The sequence below is a fragment of the Pagrus major genome, chromosome 2 (assembly GCF_040436345.1).
Source record: "Pagrus major chromosome 2, Pma_NU_1.0".
Lineage (NCBI taxonomy): Eukaryota > Metazoa > Chordata > Actinopteri > Spariformes > Sparidae > Pagrus > Pagrus major.
In genome coordinates this window covers 19,004,616-19,024,697 of record NC_133216.1, presented here as the reverse complement: position 1 = coordinate 19,024,697, position 20,082 = coordinate 19,004,616, and the positions used below count along the sequence as shown (strand labels likewise).

Here is a 20,082-nt window from a genome sequence, read left to right as displayed (position 1 = left end):
TTTCCTTTACTGTCTCAGGTGAGTCGCTTCAGCCCATATGAGTGGCACGCAGAGGAACCAGAAGAAGGCACGACAGAGCTGGGCCCCACGGACCAACCTCCCAATGAGTTTGGCATCTTCAACTCCCTCTGGTTCTCACTGGGAGCCTTCATGCAACAGGGCTGCGACATCTCACCACGGTGAGGAAGGGAAATGGTGTGTGTGTGTGTGTGTGTGCATAGGAGTGTGTGTTTGGGTTGGGGCGAGCATGTGTGTGTGTGCCTGTGTGTGTCTAACTGCCTGTAATGTTAAAGTGCTTTACTATATGGCTGTGATGATTCACTGTGTTGACAATGTGAATCAGCTCTCGTAGCACTTTTCCAAGCTTTTACCGACCTGGACTGCTTCTCGGAGACGGTGTGTTACAGATGCTTTAAGATGTGCCAGAAATACACACAAGCATGCACAAAAAAAACACAAAAGTGAGAGAAAAACACCTGCACACAGTCCAACAGCCATGTTCATATGGGTGTGCTGTGGTGGGAGATTTAACAGTTTGCTGGATGTGTATGAATTTTTAACGCACCACTGAAGAGGCAGAGTCCGGCTGTATTTTTAGAATATTTATAAGAATATGGCATTTTATTATTGATAACCTGAGAATGCAGTTTAGTGAAATATTCATGGCCATCATCCTCCAGACCTTAAGGGAGCAAATCTGAAGACAGAAGGAGCAGCAGATAGAAGAGAGTGATAGACGATAAGCTGAAAGAAGGAAAAGGTGTGAGCAAAATGTGAGTGTGCTTGAGAGAATAATAAGAAGAGGGAGCAAGTGTGTGAACAGACAGTTCTCACTGTACTGTAGATGCAGAGATGAAGTGCTCAGTGGTTTATATTGTGCTGCAGGACAAAGACGAATAGATACAAAATTAGTCTCACTTCTGTGCAGTTATAGATTTTTTGGTTCTGCATCCTTCACATGATAATGTGCAATATTTATCTTTGTCCTGACTTCTGTAACACTCTCAGCGAGAAGTCATAGCTGTGCAGTTGTAGAGGAAGTACTCAGATCTTTTACTTAAGTAAAAGCAGCAATACCACAGTGTAGAATTACTCTGTTACAAGTGAAAGTCCTGCATTTGAAATCTTCAAAGTACGAAAGAATTAGCGTCAGATAAAGAACCAAAAGTAAAAGCACAGAATCGCCTATCTCAGAACAATGTATATTATATCACTTGATTATAACTAGTGATTCATTAATGTGTGAACATCACTTCCCATATTATGCTCATTTTTATGTTCATACTTTTAGTTGCATGTTGAATAGAAAACGTTTATTTGCTTTAATGGTAAAAGAAAACAAAACATTTTTCTCACACCTCTATTCAACACGCTCCCACAGGTGTTTCCACCACAACTCTGCCTCTGTTTTTGCACCTACGGCTGGGTTGGGGGCGTGGCTGAGGGTGCTAACTGTATATTTATGACATAACATTACAGAAGTCCTGACGGTGCATTTATAGGCACATTCAGAGTATTTATATAGTACCTACACCTGCTTTATAATCAAGGAGACATGAAAATATCACTTTACATAATATGGGACCTTTAATGTTGCAGGTGGTAAAAGGTGGAGCTGAGTAAAACTACTTATATATGCTGCCGGTTAATGTCGTCCAACAATAACAATACAACATAACTTATTAGTTGATTTATAGTTTTTATTAATTATCTTATTCTGCAAAGTAACTAATGGTGTCAAATAAATGCAAAAAGCTAAATATTGGCTTCCAAAATGTTTTAACTCAGGTTTGTACTTAAGGTCAAAATTGTTATCTGTTATCTTCAGACTAGAAATTATTACATATTGCACTCTTATGTCACAGACGTTTGTCTTTTTTTTTCATAAAACCACCTTGTATCTGAAGAGGTGATATTCCGAGCACAGCTTAGACATCCCGAGGTTGGTGCTGATTGATGCCAACCTCTCATGCTTTATTCCTCTCCTGTCCACACCTGTATCTGCATTGTTCTTGTTGTCTCCAGAGTCAGAGTCCCGGTTGAAGCCACTGCAGACTGCTAGCTGCATGGCTAACTGAACTAACTAGCTGATTGCATTTACAGTTGACGGTTACACGTGCTATATGCCCTACATATTGCACCTTTAAGTACAGTAGTTGAGTAAGTGTATCTAGTTACATTCCACCATTTCTGTCCGTCAATAAGCATTCTTCTAACATGCATTATAAACGCACTAGGTCTAGACTGGAGCTTCATACATTTTGATAACTTTCTATTTCTTCCACACAAACTGTTGTTATTGCTCCCATATGTATTAAAAGGTTTAAAGCTGAAACACATCGACGCTGTGAAGCAGAAAAATGATTCCAGGAAATCGCTGCTTTGTCTTGTCGGCGTTCAGAATACTTAATGTTCAGCATTATGAATATATATAAAAGGTTTATAAATTCTTTAACCCCAGAGGTGCTTTTTCAATATTAACATTAATTCAAGCTCAAAACAAGATATCACTGACATATATATGATCTTGAACAATGTGTTCCTCATCTTAAGGACTTTTCTACTTCTACTTTTAAACCTGATATCTCTCGGTAGTTTCTGCTGCATTCCCATTAGCATTAAACTTTTGGGAAAAGAACAAAAGTTCTACATCGGCTGCCCAAACTTCACTTTCTTCCTCCTCCTCTTTCGCTCCCCTGCCCTTCTCTGTGGCTCTTTCATCCATCTCTTTCACTCCCTCTCTTTCCCTCTCTCCCCCCTCCCCGACACCTGTCGTCTCCCACTCCTCCACCCTTTACTGTGACTGACAGGCCAATTCTAGCTCCAACGCACAAAATGAGGGGGGAAAAAAGAAAACACTCACCAACTGCACGTCCACACACACATGCAGGATGTGCACACAAACACACAGACACTTCACATGCCGACATTGCTTACGCAGAAAAAACACCCTTTGTGCAGTTTCACAACAATCCAGCACACACATGCAGACCTCTCCATCACTTGCAGGACTTGTTATAGATCTGTGTGCATAAGCTACAGCTGTCACAGCGATAATGTGATACTTAACATGAAGCCAGTGTTCGTCACACAAATCACCCGGCCCTGTCACACCCAATACAGCACAACTCGTCTACAGGCCAAGATTACAACAGGCCTAAACGCCAGATTATATTTGGAGAATCAGAAATCTGTCACTTAAACACGTTTTCTTCTTCTGCTTCATTTCATTTGCCAGACTTTTGACACGAGAGGTTTTAATGCAAACTTAAGTCTAAGATGTTCACATAATGGCAGCTTATACAGTATTCATTTATAATTTAAATTCAGCATGTATCACAATCTCAGTCTCATGATATAAACCATTTTGCAATGACTGGTGCGACACCTGCATTTAGTAGTGTGGCTCCCGTCCCATGATGATCAGGAAGCAAATTGGTAGAAATCTGCTGCACATTTGGATCGAGGTGTAAAATCCCATGGTGTGTTCAGAACAGAGCTTTGGAGATGCACATCTCTTAATTGGAATATTGACAATATGGAGTCATAAGAGGACTTTGTTCAGCACCGAACAGCACAGAGACACAGTTAGCGACTAGCAGGTGAACATAGTGGAGCATTTAGCAACTAGAGAGCCACATATTTCCGTCAGGAGTTGGTAGAGACCCAAAGCAAGTTGCCACAAACATGACAGCAAATGAATGATCATGTGATTGCTGATAAAAAAGTTGGTACTCGGTTTGCTTAAAATGTGATGATATGTCCAAGTGTGCAATGCTTGTTTGCAGTGCTCCCAAATGGACAAGGAGCAGTTTTGTAATCACGCTCCATTTGAGTGGTAGAGGAGCATCAATATACAGTTGATGGTTCTGTACGCTTGAATAGAACCAGCTCCAAATTTCAAGGCGATTGTCGAGTCAAACTCTAACTCTAAACTTTAGAAAATAAGCTCAACAAACCCTTTTGTTATGATCATTTATTTTTTTCTTCTCTAGAAAAACTTGAATGTTCGAGTTTTAGAAACAGAAACAGGTAATAATTACTAAATTACTTACTGTGAACACATTTTGAAACTTAGACTCGTAGATTATAGTGAGACTGTCAGAAATAGCCTGCCCAATGCCAATGTTGGACAGGTGTTGTGAGAGAGGTCTTCAGAAACTGTTAGACACTTTGTTTGAAGCATATATAGACCTGACCCTGCAGGAAATGTTATTGCTACAGCGTTTATGTGTCTAATTATTGTTTTAGCTCTTGCTTCTTGCCTGAGAAGAACACCTCAAAGGTTCTGACGTAAACAAAAACAAAACACAAATACAGTCGAGTCGTGCCGCTAAACTCGCATAACACACACTCCACTCTTTGCAACACAAACCCACACACTCGCCTGTTTAATCCGTCATGCTCTGCTCACTCTTTTGTTACACCTAAGCTGCCATGGCTACACCGCTCACTGTGATAATACTGCATCATTATCATCATCAACATAGTCATGCTGCTTACGTATAGCATTACATCAGCCTCACCTCCACCTCAACTTCACCTGTAGCTGCTGATTTTCGTGAGTCACTCATTAATCTCTCTCTCTCTCTGTGTGTGGGTTTAAGTCTGTATTGAGTGATGACTCACATGTTTGGACGTCAAACATTTTCGGTACTTTTTATTCACATTAGTGATGATTCAATTCATGATTATGCATGAAGAGCTAGAACAATATAAAGACACAATGATCGAAGAGTTACATTAACTTGTTCTGTAGAAATGAAATAATCCTGCAGAGCTGGCCTGCAGCCATAAATCCGTGTGATAGATGAGCCTTTACTGTGACAATGTTCTCTGCAAAGGAGACGTGTCATGCATATCACCATTTGATATCACTTTCCTATCCCCTCAGCACGTTTCCTTCAATGTCGTCTCTTTGTTCGCCTTTGCAGGCAGGCAAAGTCATGATGCCAGCTTCAGTCACAAGTGACAGCAGAAAGGTGCTTCAACCTGGGTGTAAACTGCTGGGGAGGCGGGGGAGGAATTTCCCCTTATCTGCACTTGATATTCCCCCCTGTGGTCATTCATTTGTTTTATCGCTGCTGTTGATAAGCCATGCTAACTATTTTAAAAACACATTATGGATCCTCTTGAGTGGACGGAGGGGCTATAGAGGACTACTATTAACAAAAATAACCAGGTTAGTTTTGACTTTTGCTAGTTGTTGAACATGGATAGGCTACTGGTATTAAATGTCAACAAAGCATTTCATAATTTGTTATGCGCATAACTGCACAACAAAAGTTGCAATATGCCTATTCCAATATTAAATCAATTAACCCCCCGTCCCCTCTTTGTCACAAAATACAAAGATATTATCATATCACAAGCTGTGTTCCTGCTGCCTACGCAACTCCCTCCTTTTAGTTGAAATATCCAAGGTTTAACATTTACTTTAGTCACGTAATAAAGGATATAGCATGAACATTAAATTAATCGTTTCCTCAGTTTGTCTGCCCTCTATGAGCTGCATAGTAATGTCTACAAATAGAAGACGCTGAGCTACTTACTCATAAAGGAGAATACAAAGTAGAATCAGAGAATATTTCTTGCTGGTGTCTCTACTCAGCTAGAGTTTCACTCGCAGATCAACTCCACAGGGTCTCAATTACAGAGCATAACACTCTTTTGTGTGGTGTGTTGACTTAAGCCAATAAGACAAGTTTAATTTTACACTGAAATCTGGGTTAGTGGAGCTTTTCTGTGTGGTTCAATGATCAAGTAAGTTCCTCAAAAGTACTACAAGGTGGTGAGGATGTTTATGCAAACCATGAATATGTTGAAACATTACATTTCTGCATGTTTCTTCAGGTTACATTTTTAATAGTATCTTCTGTCAATGTTGTGCTCATACTCTGGTTAGATATAGGCACAAAAACCACTTGCTCAGGGTTAGTCAGAAAAGATCATGTCTCGAATTGCGGTCACTGGCTTACCAGCCTTCTCATTTGTAACTCCATCGCCATACCGTCCATGTCTCGCTAACTATTAATGGCATCGTTACCTCCTTATCTGCAAATATCTGAAAAATCTTAAGAAATCTCTACACACTGTATCTATTCCATTACGTCACCCAACTACTTTCTTTGCCCTGAGGTCCATGAGAAAACATCAGCATTTTCCATCTCATAATCATAGCTTTTTTCCATCTTCCATATGTCTGCCACGTCCAAGTGATGCTTGTCCAGGTTTTATCCATTTTATCCATCCTGCCACTTGTAGGGATCAGCATATCACAGCTGACATTTACTGCGGACTGTAATGACGGAGGCAGCTTCTACAGGAGGAGACTGGTTGAAGGCCTTTCCTCCAATATAAATACCTGCTACTTCATCTATTATATATCATCTACCAGTTTAATTGCTATTCCCTTGACTACACAATTAATAAACATTATAGGGAAATTTGCACATTTAAAGATATCATTCATATGCTTTGCAGCCTGCCTGCTTGGCCTACTGCAGTTTATTTGTGTTCTTCTTTCTAAAGTCAACTCTTCTATCTTGTTTTATGTGTCGTCTTGCAACCTTTATGAGCACCTTTTTCCGACTGGTCCGTGTGTTACAAACTGATTTTTTGACTTTATACACTGTGTGCGCGTGTGAGTGTGTCTGTGAGGCTCTGCGAGTGGTGTATTGTGTATTGAGCTGCCATAGTAGGCCCATTGGTATTCAGTGTGGGTCCCTCTCTTCCTGCTGCAGTCATCTCTGCAGTCTGGGAGACACAGTATAACACACACTCCTTCAACTCCTCTCCCACTTTCTCTCTCCTCTTTCTTCATCTATCTATCTATCTATCTATCTATCTATCTATCTATCTATCTATCTATCTATCTATCTATCTTCATTTTTTCACAACTTTCACTTATCGCCTGTTCCTGCTGTTTTACAGTCCAATCATCACCTTAGTTAATGGACTTTTTCACGGCTATAAATAACAAGGACATGTGTGTGTTGGCATGCCTGCGTGCTTCACTTTTTTCTCTGTCTTTTGCAAAACTCGCCGACTTTGGGTTTCCTTCACCTTTCCGATCAAGCAGAAGGTAATGGCTGGCAGCAAACACGTTCACACACACTCACACGCCTTGTCAGAGTGACCTTGAGATGGCATTTTGCACTGCGTACCTGTCATCTTTCAGCACCGGGTTTTTTTGGGGGGCGGTTTGTAATGTCGGTGATTGGGCCGGTCACAGCGCAAAAGGCTGATGGACGGTTCGGTGATGGGTCCGGAATTGTTAAAATGTAGAAATGAATAAATTGCAGGAAAGTGACGGGATGTGTACACTGAGAAGGGGGGGAGAGAGGGACGTAAACTGATCACCATCGAACATCTCAGAGGGATTGGATCTGTCTCTGTCAATAAACATCTGAAATTACAGCTCTCTTCTATGTGTGTGTGTTTGTGTGTGTGTGCTGCTTGGTGAAGGCACTCCTGGCTCTGAGTGTGTGTGTGTCATGTGTAAGTATTGAGTAAATGGCCATGGGCGTGTTGAATAGTTAATGGCAGCAACAGATCCTGCTAATGGTTCGACTAACTAACTACAGCGGAGCACTGAAGACTCAAGGTCACTGATTATAAAAACTATTGCTGAATTTCACAAACACATCAGTTTAAGTGTGACTGGCTTCTAAATTATCTTCTCTCTCTCTCTCTCTCTGGGTGTCTCCTATCGCTCCTGCTCCACTTTTATTATCCCTGTTATTATTTTATTTCATTATGCCTTTCATTATCTGCTGCATCTAATCTTCAATCTATTAATCTGGTTTTCTTTCTGTCGGCCTTCACACGCTCATCGACTGTAGAGCCTTTCTGCCCCTTTCAATCAGCCAGTCGATTCACTTTGTTTCACACCCTTAGTCCACGAGACAAGAGATAAAAGACAAGAAGAAGAAAAGGATGTTTGCCTGTCTTTCTTTCTTCTCGTCTACACAAAATCAAACATTCATCACTCCCCCAAAACATCAGACACACTAATAACTGTCAGAACATTTCTGTCACCGTCACTTCATGAAACACGTCCTGTTTACTCAACTGGGATGTAATGTCAGCAGCAAAAAGTCTTGGATTTCCCATGTCGGCCTGTATCAACAAACAAGGAAATTAGTTTTTAACAAGCTCTCAATTTGCATAATCAAATGACACGCACGTCACCCGTGATGTCTGGTGTGCAAAGCGGTCTGAAAATGTGATCTCATAACGATTCTTGGAACAAGAGAAAGAAAAAAAATACCACTTAACGTCTGTCATGAACTATTTTTTTGGTTTTTTTTGTAAATTCACCAAAACATGTAGAACTACTTCATAATATGAGGATTTACTGTATTAGAGAGAAAAGATGTTAATGGATATATTTATAATGTAATTTTATCCGTCTTAAATAAAGCTGCAACGATCAGTCGATTGATTGATTAGTCGATTGAACGGAAATGAATTGCTATTACTTCTTTGATAATCGATTAATCGTTTAAGTCATTTTCTTGCAAAAATCAAAGAAAATTCTGGTTCCAGCCTCTGACAGTAAATGTGATGATCTGATGCTTTTCTTTGTCATTGACGATTTTAAATGAAGAGTCTTTTTTTGGACCGTTCGTTGGACAAAAGAAGCAATTTGAAAATATCACTTAGGACTCTGGCTGTCTGTCCTAAGACTAAACAATTAATCAACTAGTGTGGCACTCAGTAGATTGCATACCTCTGCCAAAGCCTGACAGTCCCATTTAATGCAGTCCAGCCTAATCCAATAAAACTTGTTAGCCCTCTATCAGGTCTGACTTTTAAATTACCTCTAACTACTTAACCATAATTTAAGATCACCCGATCTAGGATCAGCATCAAGTTGTACCACAAAATATTGCAATACCATGCTGTATCCATCTTTTCCAACATCATCCAAGTATAACTATGAAATAAATGTGGCTTTTCTGCACTGTATACAACTAGAATGGCACCCAGTAGAGCGCATACCCCCGCCTATGCGCTCTACTGCGTTCCTGTTGCCAAACACCAAACTCCAATCCAAAATTTGACTCCACTCTGCCAACTCAAATTTAGGGGCACTAGATAAGTTAATTTTCACAGCTGAACAGTTGGCAGTTTGCAAAAAGTCAGCTTTTGTCCTTACTCACAGATACCAGCCACCGAAGTACGCCAGATTTTTTTCATCAAGATCCATAAATTATTCCCTGAGAAATTAAGAAGAAGTAAGAAAAAATCCCTGTAGTGGGATTAGCACCAAAAGATATAGAGGTCTATTCTGGACCGAGACCCATCCACCATCCAAGTTTTGTGGAAATCTGTTAAGTTGTTTTTGTGTAATCCTGCTGACAATCCAACAAATGCATAAGGTGTAAAACAACCTCCTTTTCATTAGATTAAAAGATTATCATTCCCTTCTTAACATGCAACATTTTTAACATCCAACGTTAGTAATTAGGGACAAATCCACAGTCTTTGTTCTGTGTAAAATAAGATATATTACAAAGCTTCAACAGATTGTGAAAAATCAAGTGGGCACCTTTCAAATGTAGTCTTTTTTTAGTACTTAATTTCCTTCTTTGTGTTTCTGTCGCTCCACTGCAGCTCTGCAGACACTAACATTGTCTGTGGAAACATAAAGAGCGAATTTTGGACTAAAAAGACATCAACTTTGGAGGATACCCACATGATTAGACTCTTGAAGCCAGAAACAACAGGAGGAGGAAAACAGTTTCATGGTCCATGTTGGCAACTGACGATTAAGATCGTCTATATCGAACTATAAAACATTTGAAGGCGTACTTTAACTGTTACTTCATTGCTGTGTGTGTTTCTTATCCTTATATTCTGTTCATACTCTTAAATTCTCATTTGCTTTTTCTTTTTCATACTCTTTTATTAAATATTTGCATTTGTGTTGTGTATGTGTTGTATCTATCAATCTATCCTGAAGAGTCGGCTCAGTGCTAAATTATATAGATAGACACATCCAAAGTGAAAAACATACTTATGGACAACAGCAACTCAGCTCTGGCTCAGTTTGTTTGTGTGTCTGGCATCAATGGTATGTGTCAGCATCAATCTACTTTAGTGCTTCTGTGTGTGTTTCTGTGTGTGTTTCTGTGCCGTTGTTATGGTAATTGCATTAACGCGTTTTTCTGCCAAGATGGTTGTGATCGCTGTCATACTTGTAGGCTGCCAAAGAGAAAATAAGTCGATGATTGAGCCACGGGAAACATCTTTGTCTTCCATTAGTCCTTAGACAGTAAAGCACATGCAAGATCATGTGCACACACAGCCGAAAATTACAGTTTCCTCTGAGAAAATTCAGATGAAAAGAAACTGTATAGCTCAGAACTGTGTGTGTGTGTGTTTGTGTGTGTGTTTGTGTGTATGAGAGAGAGAAAGAGGAACAGCATGCCATTAATCTTTCACACAGAGGATTGGGGAGGCAATCTGTTGGCTATCATAGATGATACATGACCCGCTATAGAACGATTCGCCTGTTGCATACCAACACACACACACACAGGTGATACACACATTCACACCGCCACAAACACACTCGCCACACTCCCGCTGACGCGTCGTTTGAAGGATCAAGGACGTCACTCCCAAAGCTCGCCCTCGTACGTACACTGAAAATGCACTAATACGGCAACGAAATATGTGTGCACAAACGCATGCATGCATGCACACTCTCACACTGATCTCATTTGATTGGAGCATGCTCCATCGACCTCGCTCCGGTGGGTAAACATGTTCTCCAACTTCGCTCCAAGGCCAAACACCGGTGAATACGTCCCTCTCTCTTCATTCAATCACACACACACACACACACACATGCACATACACACACATAAATCAAGGACAACACATTTAGAAATAGACATGTTGTTAATCATGTTGTCCTCAACCAATCTATTTTTTTTGCCTCTACAGGATGGTTGTTTTTGTGCCCCCTGAGATAGAGGGACATTTCAGATGTGGCGTCTACTGCTGGCTTCGTTCACACTGTTATTTATTCAATCTGGATAATTTTTTCTCTGAAACCCTCACATGAAATTAAGTTGACAGGATAGAAGAAGTGACATTTTTGTTGTTGTTGTTTGGTTGGTTGGCTTTGGCTGCATGTGGCAGTTGATTCATTTCAGGCAACTCAGTCTAATGTGATCTTGTCACTATCCTGAACAGATTAGATATATAGATATAAAAATGCACTGTATACATTCACCTGCTGCATTTAAATTTATGGTCCAAAGAAATTCATCAGTCAAGTAAATAACTTTCAACAAATACAGCTAGAAAAGCAGTTTGGTTTTGACGAATGCAGCATTCATTCAGAAGAGAACTCCAATCAGCTGATGGAACAACTGAACCGATTGTTGACGTGCACTAAAGAGTTCATATAAATCTCAAGTTTCATCAGAAGTCCAATTCATGAAAACTTTTCAAACACAAGAAACCTGATTTCATAAGAGATGCGTCTGTTCAGCAGGTCTGAATAATGTGGTTTGTGTCTTGTAAACACATTTTATGCGCCAGAGGGTTTAATTTGACTGTTTGAATATTTACACACAAAAAAGAAACCCACTTGTTGCTTTTTGTACCCGTTGCCAAACTCCAGTCCAAAATCTGACTCCACTCTGCCAACTCAAAATTAGGGGCACTAGATAAGTTAATTTTCACAGCTGAACAGTTGGCAGTTTGTAAAACTCTACGTGCGTTGCCACTAGAGTCTGTTCTGTGTTTCCTTCTGGTGAATCCCTTCCCTCTCTCATCGTAAGACATGCATTTTAGGTATTAGATACACTAGCAACACTTTACTACCAAAGCTCCTGGTATTTAAAATGGGTCCAATGAAATTTTGCTCAGGCAATGAATAAAGTGTAACTCAAAGTGGACACAGACAACTTTTCAAACTCCCTCTCCTAACGTTTCCCTGTTGGATTACAACCATAAGAATCCCAATTTCATCAAGAAATTTTGTTGGCTATTTCATACTTTTATGGTTTAATGATGACGCCCCCTAGTTTTGCATTTATATATCCATTCCAGTCTATGTAACTTATCTCCTTATCTAACAAACATGAACGCACATCTTTTCCTTCATCCAACAAGCTACCAAACGAACAACTTCCTGTCTTCACTCGTGTCGTCCTCTTTTCCTTTTTCCTAGCTTCTATCTTCCTCCTCTTTCTGTTCGGATGTCCACTTAAATCACATAGTCACTCCATCAGGTCAGATTAAATGCTGTCACAGCTCATTTACCAGCTAACCAATCAGATCCCACGCCCTTGGTGGCCTCTTTTAGAGACCCCATAGAAAATATGATAATGAGTTTCTATACATATCCATGCTTGTCTTCTTCCTTCTCCTCCACGTGATTATTATCAACATTATGTTCGTTGTTCTGAGCATCGATATCATTATCACATTGTTATAGTCATTGCCTGTGTTTACATTAAAAGCAGTAACAATGTTTGTAGTTTACATATTAGTACCTGACCCCCCCGCTGTCCACTGCTTTTGCAAGTCTGACTGAAAATATGTTTCCACTGTCTGCTAATGAGTTTAAAACAAACCCTAACAACTCTCTCTCAGGAATAGTGTATGGCAGGTTCATTAATTCAGACTAACAGATCAATGCGTCAAGGACACATGCCATCAATTGTGTGTGTGTGTGTGTGTGTGTGTGTGTGTGTGTGTGTGTGTGTGTGTGTGTGTGAGTGTGAGAGAGAGAGAGAGAGAGAGAGAGAGAGAGAGAGAGAGAGAGAGAGGATTAAGAGGTGTGCTCGCTTTTGAACAGCAGCAGAATGCGGAGTTGCTCCGAAAGGTGACAATTTATGCCGAGTCAGGCATCACTGCACCTCTCGGCTCTCTCACTCCTCTTTCCCCTCTCCAGCAGGCACTCCTTAAAACCCATCCCACCCTAAAAATAAATCACATAACACTGCTTTCACGTCAGAGTGGCCGCATGGACAGACAGCTACCTGTCCAAGAAATGTAAGGCCTTATTTTCTGGAGGCTTGTAAGAGTGTACCAACTCCAATTTTGTTCAAGCAGCTATAATCAATATTTTTATAATAACAAAGGATAAGATGTTTAATGTTTGATGTGATGGGGCTGTGAAGATACAGTAATCCCCCAGATCTAGTGTCAGGGCATTCTTAAGCTCATTGGTTTTGTTTTACAACTCACAACTTTACTGTTTTTGTTCTCTCTGGTTCTTGTTTCCAGCAGCAGCTGGCAGCTGTTACTACAGTAGCTTCCCGGTACCAAATGGCAAACAAAATTTAGGAACTTGCCGGTGAACAAAGAGGAGCTTTTAGCTGCTAAGAGGGAAGATATTCCCCCGAGGAGATGGTAGAGACCAAAAACAGAGCTAAAAGGAGAATGAATATTGAATGAAGATTGGCTTGTTGGAAGTGTGATATTTAATGTTTACTACAGTTTTCTGCTGTTCTCTGCTACCAGCACACGAAAGACAAGTCGCATCTTGTTGTCATGTTAAAGCCATGGAACGTGGAGTTTCAAGGTGGTAAAAACAAAACTTCACATTCGGCTACCTTCTCCCATCTCTCTCCTCTTTCTTTAACGCGCTCACTCTTGCTTGCTGTCTTCCCCTTTAGACAGTGGAAACAAGTTTGCACAAACAAACTGAAGTGCCACTTACTTAAGTGCTCACAATTGGTAGATAAAGAGCGTAAACATGGAGAAAGAGAAAAGAGAGGGATGAGGGTGAGAGAGACGGAGGAGCTCCCAGATTACAATCAGCTTCATGTTGCCTTTGTTATTGTTAGTGCTGAATTGGTTCGAGGGTTGAGAGACAATTACTTTGGCGGTCTTGTCATTTTCACAGTCATGCACACAGTGGCATCGAAAAAAAACTACAATGTGTTGTTTTGCATATCTCCGAGGAGTTAACCTTAATTATGTTTCCTTCTCTGTTTTTCCCTCTGTCGCACTTTTATATTCCTTTTATCCCTTTAACCTTCATCCTTGTCTTTGCCTGCTTGTCCTTCTGCTAATTTCTCATCTACAATTCTTTCCCTTTATCTCCTTAATCTTAATCTCTCTTCTTCCTTGTTTTCTCCCTTTCTCATGCCTCCATCTGTCTTCTCTCCAGGTCTCTGTCTGGACGTATTGTCGGAGGGGTGTGGTGGTTCTTCACCCTTATCATCATCTCCTCTTACACGGCCAACCTGGCTGCTTTCCTCACCGTGGAGAGGATGGTGTCACCCATAGAGAGTGCAGAGGACTTGGCCAAGCAGACAGAGATAGCCTACGGGACACTGGACTCAGGCTCTACAAAGGAGTTCTTCAGGGTATGGACTCATATGCTCATTTACTTAATTCCTTCTGAGGTTTCAGGCTTTTACTATGTTAGTCATTTTAATTTGCTACTGAGCTCAAGATGGGAAAAAGCCTTCAAGTCTCAGACGACCTGCAGGAGGACTATTTTCATCCAGCTGGTCTTGCTGTTATTGCTACATACTTTATTTGAAATTCTAGTCACAATCTCAAAATTTCAAGGACGTCCATATACGCGATAATGATTTAGAGAAAAAACGTACATACAATGATCTTATTTACATCTAGATTGTTTTCCACAACAGCCAGAAAAAGTTTAAAGTTCCCCTGCAGAGTTTCAATAGTGCAGTGGAACAGTATTCATGCAGGGCTCCCTGTTTAGTTTGTATCTAGCGCACATAGATGCAAGACACTTTCACTCCAATGGTTTCTCACTGTTCAAATCATCAACAGCTGCTCGCAGCAATACATCAGGAAACATGGCAATAAGCCTGCAAAATGTGAGAGAGAGAAAGAAAAAACAAGACTGCGAGCTATTAAGCTTGGATGTTAACTTTATTTATATATCAATTCTCAAAAACAAGTTACAAAGTGCTTTATGAAGACAAAAACAGATATGGTAAACATTACAATTCATAATAATAAACAAGCGAGGTAAGAATCACTCAAACACATTAAAAACAAATAAAAAAAGGAAGAATGAGCAATTCAGGAGAAGGCCATTCTGGAAAAAAAGTGTGTTTTTAAGAGATTTTAAAGAAGAAACAGAGCTAACCTGCCTGATATCCTCTGTCAGCTCGTTCCAAAGTTGAGGGGCTCCTGACTCCCTGGTTTTTAGCTTTGACCTCGGCCATGGTCCCCTCTGGCCCCCCTCTGGGACTGCCACCATTTGAAGGCCTCAATGACACACACAATCTCAAAAAAGTGAATGTAGACATAACTTTGTGTGTTTGTGAGAAAACTCCTTGGGGCAGTTTTTAGAAATGGATGACAATGTTCACATTCCTTGTCTCTGTCTTTTCTGTCTAAATGGCCTTCATATAAATGTGATGATTCTACCATGCTTTGCAGCAATCATCCCCTCGATATGGTCTACAGATCATATTGCGATTATTTTTGAGACATATTGCAATTGCAGGAATGATCATTTTGGATCACAGTTTTCATTTTCACTGAAAAAATTAAGGTCATGATGATGGTGTGACATTTGTTGGGGTCTGTACCAAACAAACATGAGATGCCAAGACGCTCTGCAGCACTACAGTACTACAGTACAGTAGCCATATTGCAGCTTAGATTATATTTAAATTAGCTGTGGCACAGAGGTTAGATAACATAAGAAGACTTTTCAACACAAAGTTGAAGTAACCTCTGATATAAACTGACAGCCAGTATGAGGAAACAAACATGAGGGAGGTGTTGTCAGCTTTATTGAAGCCAAACAAAAGCCAAGAAGCAGAAATGTGCTCAGGCTGTAGGTGGGACAAGGACGAGTGACTAATGACAGTGTAAACCGATTTACAATAGTCCAGGTAGGAGGAGAGGATTGAATGGATGACTTTCTCCTGATCTTGAATTGAGAGAGGCTTATATTTTGGAAGTGACACTAAGCTGAAATATTTGGCTTTCACTTTTTGGCAAATTTGTGAAAAACACTTGGTTTCATCAAAGTTCATGTCAAGGTTTTGGAGCAAGATTCTGAGTACAAGAAGAAAAAGGTATTGCATGGGTTTTTATACCTTTTTATTAAAAGTCACTCCTCTACACTGTCAAATAAATAACAGCAATAATGATAACAGTAATAATAAAGAGCAAAAAAGCAGAGACGGACAGAGGTGGAGCAGTATATACTACAGGGAGCTGTTACTGTAGATTGTGAGCTGGAAATGATATGCAAGTGGCCCAGAGGAGACCTATAGTGGCTTCACCCATTGACCTGTTCAACCATGTGGATTGCAATTACATAAGCATATACAAGCATAGACACAAAAATGCTCACAATGCTGATGAAGACAGAATTTTTCTGCGGACCCGGGCGAAACACCAGTGTCATCACATGCACAGAAACAAATCTGCCCTGTCACATCGTCACGCTCCGTAGGGAATATTCAGAATTGTTTGTGAGCTCATGCATTGTGTGTTTGTGTGTGTGTATACCAATTTACAGTTATGCTTTGTAAAGATGTGTGCACTAGTGTGTGTATTCGGGGGTGGGAGGAGGGGGAGGTGGAGGTTGTAGCAGACAGTTTGTGCTTCTGTGAGCGGCTCTGGCATCATCAACATAACGAGCGGGCTGAAATCTGTGGAGGGTGAAAAAGCAATTTACTCTCCCACAGCTGAGGGGGATTCGCCACCACCATTAATTATCCGTGTGTGTATGTGTGTTCGCATGAGTATGTAAGCATCCATGTATGCATATATGCGAGTGTGTGCGACGCAGATTTGTATGTGTATTTAAAGGTGTTTTCCATAGCGTGGGTGCCTGAAGGTGACTCGCAGCATCCATTTCCTCCTTCGCAGCCTCGCTCATTGTTAAAGAATCTGGAAAGAATCGCACCGTATTGTCACACATCCGTCCCTGGATGAGGCCAGACGCCACTTTACACATGCACAGTCATCATCATCACTGTCCCTCTCTCTCTCTCTCTCTTCCTCTCATACTCTCAATTTCTCTAATATATGCACGGACACCCCGGCAGATAGAAATGCATGCGAGTAATGCTGCAGCCATACAAAAATGTGGAAAATAGGTGAAAGATGGATGGATGGATTAAGCTTGAGGAATGAGGCTAAAGGTGTAGAGAAGTGGATGATGAGAAAGGTTTTCTTTTTTCTTTTTTTGTCTCTGATGGACTTTGGTAGACAGAGAAATGAGAGAGAGAAAAGATAGGAGGACAGGAGAGAGGCGAGGGGCTTGCTGGCCCTCTTGGTATGAGTGACATTATTATGGGATAGGTGTCCGTCACGCACTAGTAACACACTCACACACACACGCGCGCACACCATCTCCCCGGGCGCTGGTTTCGGTGGCTGAGGCCATGGCTAGTCGCTTGCAGAGCGACAGAATAACACTTTATCACCGGGAGAGAAAGAGAAGAAAGAAACAGGACGCTTGTGGAGGATGACAGTTTGACTCCTCTGCTTGTTATTTTCACCCTTGAGTACACACAGTCAACACACATACACACAGGAAAACACAAAACTTTACACACACACACACACATACAGACTGGTGCACCAACACACACATATGCATGGTATACACACCATATAATGCAATCTATTGCATCATGTCCGACAGCTGTCCTCTGAAAAGCTCTTCTGTTGCAGCAGGTGACTAAATTCATAGCGGCTGCACAATCGGATCAGTATGCCACTATGCCCGTCATAAACTCATTTAAAGTAAGATTGATGCCTGACTTGTCGAGGGAGATGTAGTGTTACATTTTAAATGTGGTTATAAATGTCGTTATGTGCCAGAGGATCAAAATGGAAGATGGAAGACACAGCCCTCCATCAGCGGTGTAATTTCACTCAAGGACTGTAAGAGTGAAAATCAGCCTCAGCGGTTTGTTCGACTCCGTGAGAAACTGGAGTAATAAACCAAATGAAGTAAAAACTCATTGCGCAAGTCTAATATCAGAACTGTACTGCTGTTTCTATTTTAGAGGCATGGGAAAAAACACTTGTGCCTAATCAATAACAGCATTGAGTGTCATTGTGTGGTCTTAATGAATAGCACTCATTGTTCTCAGCTCTCATGGTTACATCTCAGATTCATCCTGCTTGTCTCAGTGAGAATAGCATTTTGATTTGAATAATCAAATCTGTGGTTAGAGAAGCTGCTAACGCTTTGGGCATCAGTGAAGTGCGCGGGGCCGTCCAGGAGTGCAAACAGAGCATGGATGTGTCAACAATAACATGCCGTTCTGAAATGATGAAGCTGGTGTTCTGTATTTTTGTTAGATTTCAACAAATCCTCTGAAAAGCCAACAATGTCTGTGGTTCTCAGCCCCGAGTAGAGTCATTCCTATTGAGGACTCAAACTTTTAAAACAGGTCACATATATGTTTTTTTAAGGGCTCAGTAATGTACAGAAACAGCTGGGCTCTGTATTTTTTCTCAAACTTTTGGCACATTTGGCGACGTGTGTCATGTTTTGTTTAACTTTCTGTCATTGTGTGTTTTCCCATCTGTTTCCTGTGTCTCGTCAGCTAATTAGCTTCTTGTGTATTTAGTCCGTGTGTTTTCCCTCTTTCAGATTTGTGTTCATTGTTTGTTTTGACCGTAATTCCCAGGATTGGATGACTGTATGAATATAGAATATCACCAGCTTTACAATACCTTCAGCTCCTACTGTTACAGTTCTGTCAAATTGCCTGAATCCTGTTTCACAGGGTCACTTCAGTGCAAACTGTTCGCCACTGAGTTTCACTTAATCTGCACAAATAGCCGAAAATGTCACTTTTTGTTCTTTGCCTGTGAGAACTTTCATCCGCACTGTTCTTCCTTATCAACACCTGTCAAAGATTGAGGTAGTTTAGGAGTGACATGGCTGTCTTTTCTCTATTTGTTCTCTCTTTGCCTGAAGTGTAATCATTTGTAAGCGGCCTGGCCAACATGGTCTGTCTTCCCTTGGCAGTCTTCTCCTCATGAAAACCATCATCTGTGAGAAAATCTGTCCTCATATGTTCGCAAAATGTTGCCCATTCATCTCCAACTAACCTCCGCTCTCTCCCCCTCCACTGCAGAGGTCCAAAATAGCCGTATACGAGAAGATGTGGTCATATATGAAGTCCGCCGAACCGACCGTCTTCACCAAAACCACAGCGGAGGGTGTGGCGAGGGTCCGCAAGTCCAAGGGGAAGTACGCCTTCCTCCTGGAGTCCACCATGAACGAGTACACGGAGCAGCGCAAGCCGTGCGACACCATGAAAGTCGGAGGGAACCTGGACTCCAAAGGATATGGGATTGCCACACCGAAAGGCTCACAGTTAAGGTGGGTGGAATAGTGTAACAATAGTAGACAGTAGCAGAGCTGATACTGTACTATTGCTGCGATATTCCACCTACCCTGCTGTGCCTTTTAATGCTACATTTAGATTAACCTGTCACTGCTGTCAGGTGAAAACGTCTCACCCACAAAAATTTAACTGTAAAAAATCATTGTAAAGATTACGGCACAAGAACAATTAATGCCTTTATTATTATAAACTCCAAAAGCAAAAAAGAACAGTTGGCGGTTTTCACCCAGCAGCAGCGATTTAGATGTTGAACATGCAGATTATGTGTTTCATCATCCTTTTCTTTATCTTTCCCATTCTGGACTCTTTATTCTCTCTCTCTCTCTCTCTCTCTCTCTCTCTGTAAACGCTGTACTTTTCCTCGCACTTTTCCACCATCTCTTTGTTAATTTAGGGCCCGTTAGCTCCATTTCTGAGTCCTACGTCGCTCTCATTCGTTCGTCCCTTAATGCCCACGTCCCCCCCTTTTTCTCCTCTTTCAATCACTCCTCTCTTCCTCCACAGGGCCACCTCACAGGTACCTCTGTCCATTTGTCTGTTGTCTCGTCTCTTTGTTCCTTTTCATCCTAGGAGATGGTAGTCATGATGGTGATAATGGTGATGATGATGATTATGATTATTATAGGAGAGATTTATGAACTGAATATGACCGCGAGGAGTGGCAGAACCTCAGACTGCCTGCCGCTACATCCAGAGCCACGAGGGGGAATTTATAGACGAACGGGAG

The 20,082-nt window shown here is 41.0% G+C and overlaps 1 protein-coding gene across 2 annotated transcripts in view; it reads left to right on the top strand.

The window, feature by feature from the left end:
• Positions 1-20,082, top strand: part of gria4a (glutamate receptor, ionotropic, AMPA 4a) — a 110,883-nt gene that overhangs the window by 77,188 nt on the left and 13,613 nt on the right. For both annotated transcript variants that reach the window (XM_073483684.1, XM_073483676.1), the window contains exons 13-15: positions 19-179; positions 14,147-14,345; positions 19,083-19,330. In XM_073483684.1, the coding sequence (XP_073339785.1) occupies positions 19-179; positions 14,147-14,345; positions 19,083-19,330 (608 nt within the window). The remainder of the gene's footprint in view (positions 1-18; positions 180-14,146; positions 14,346-19,082; positions 19,331-20,082) is intronic.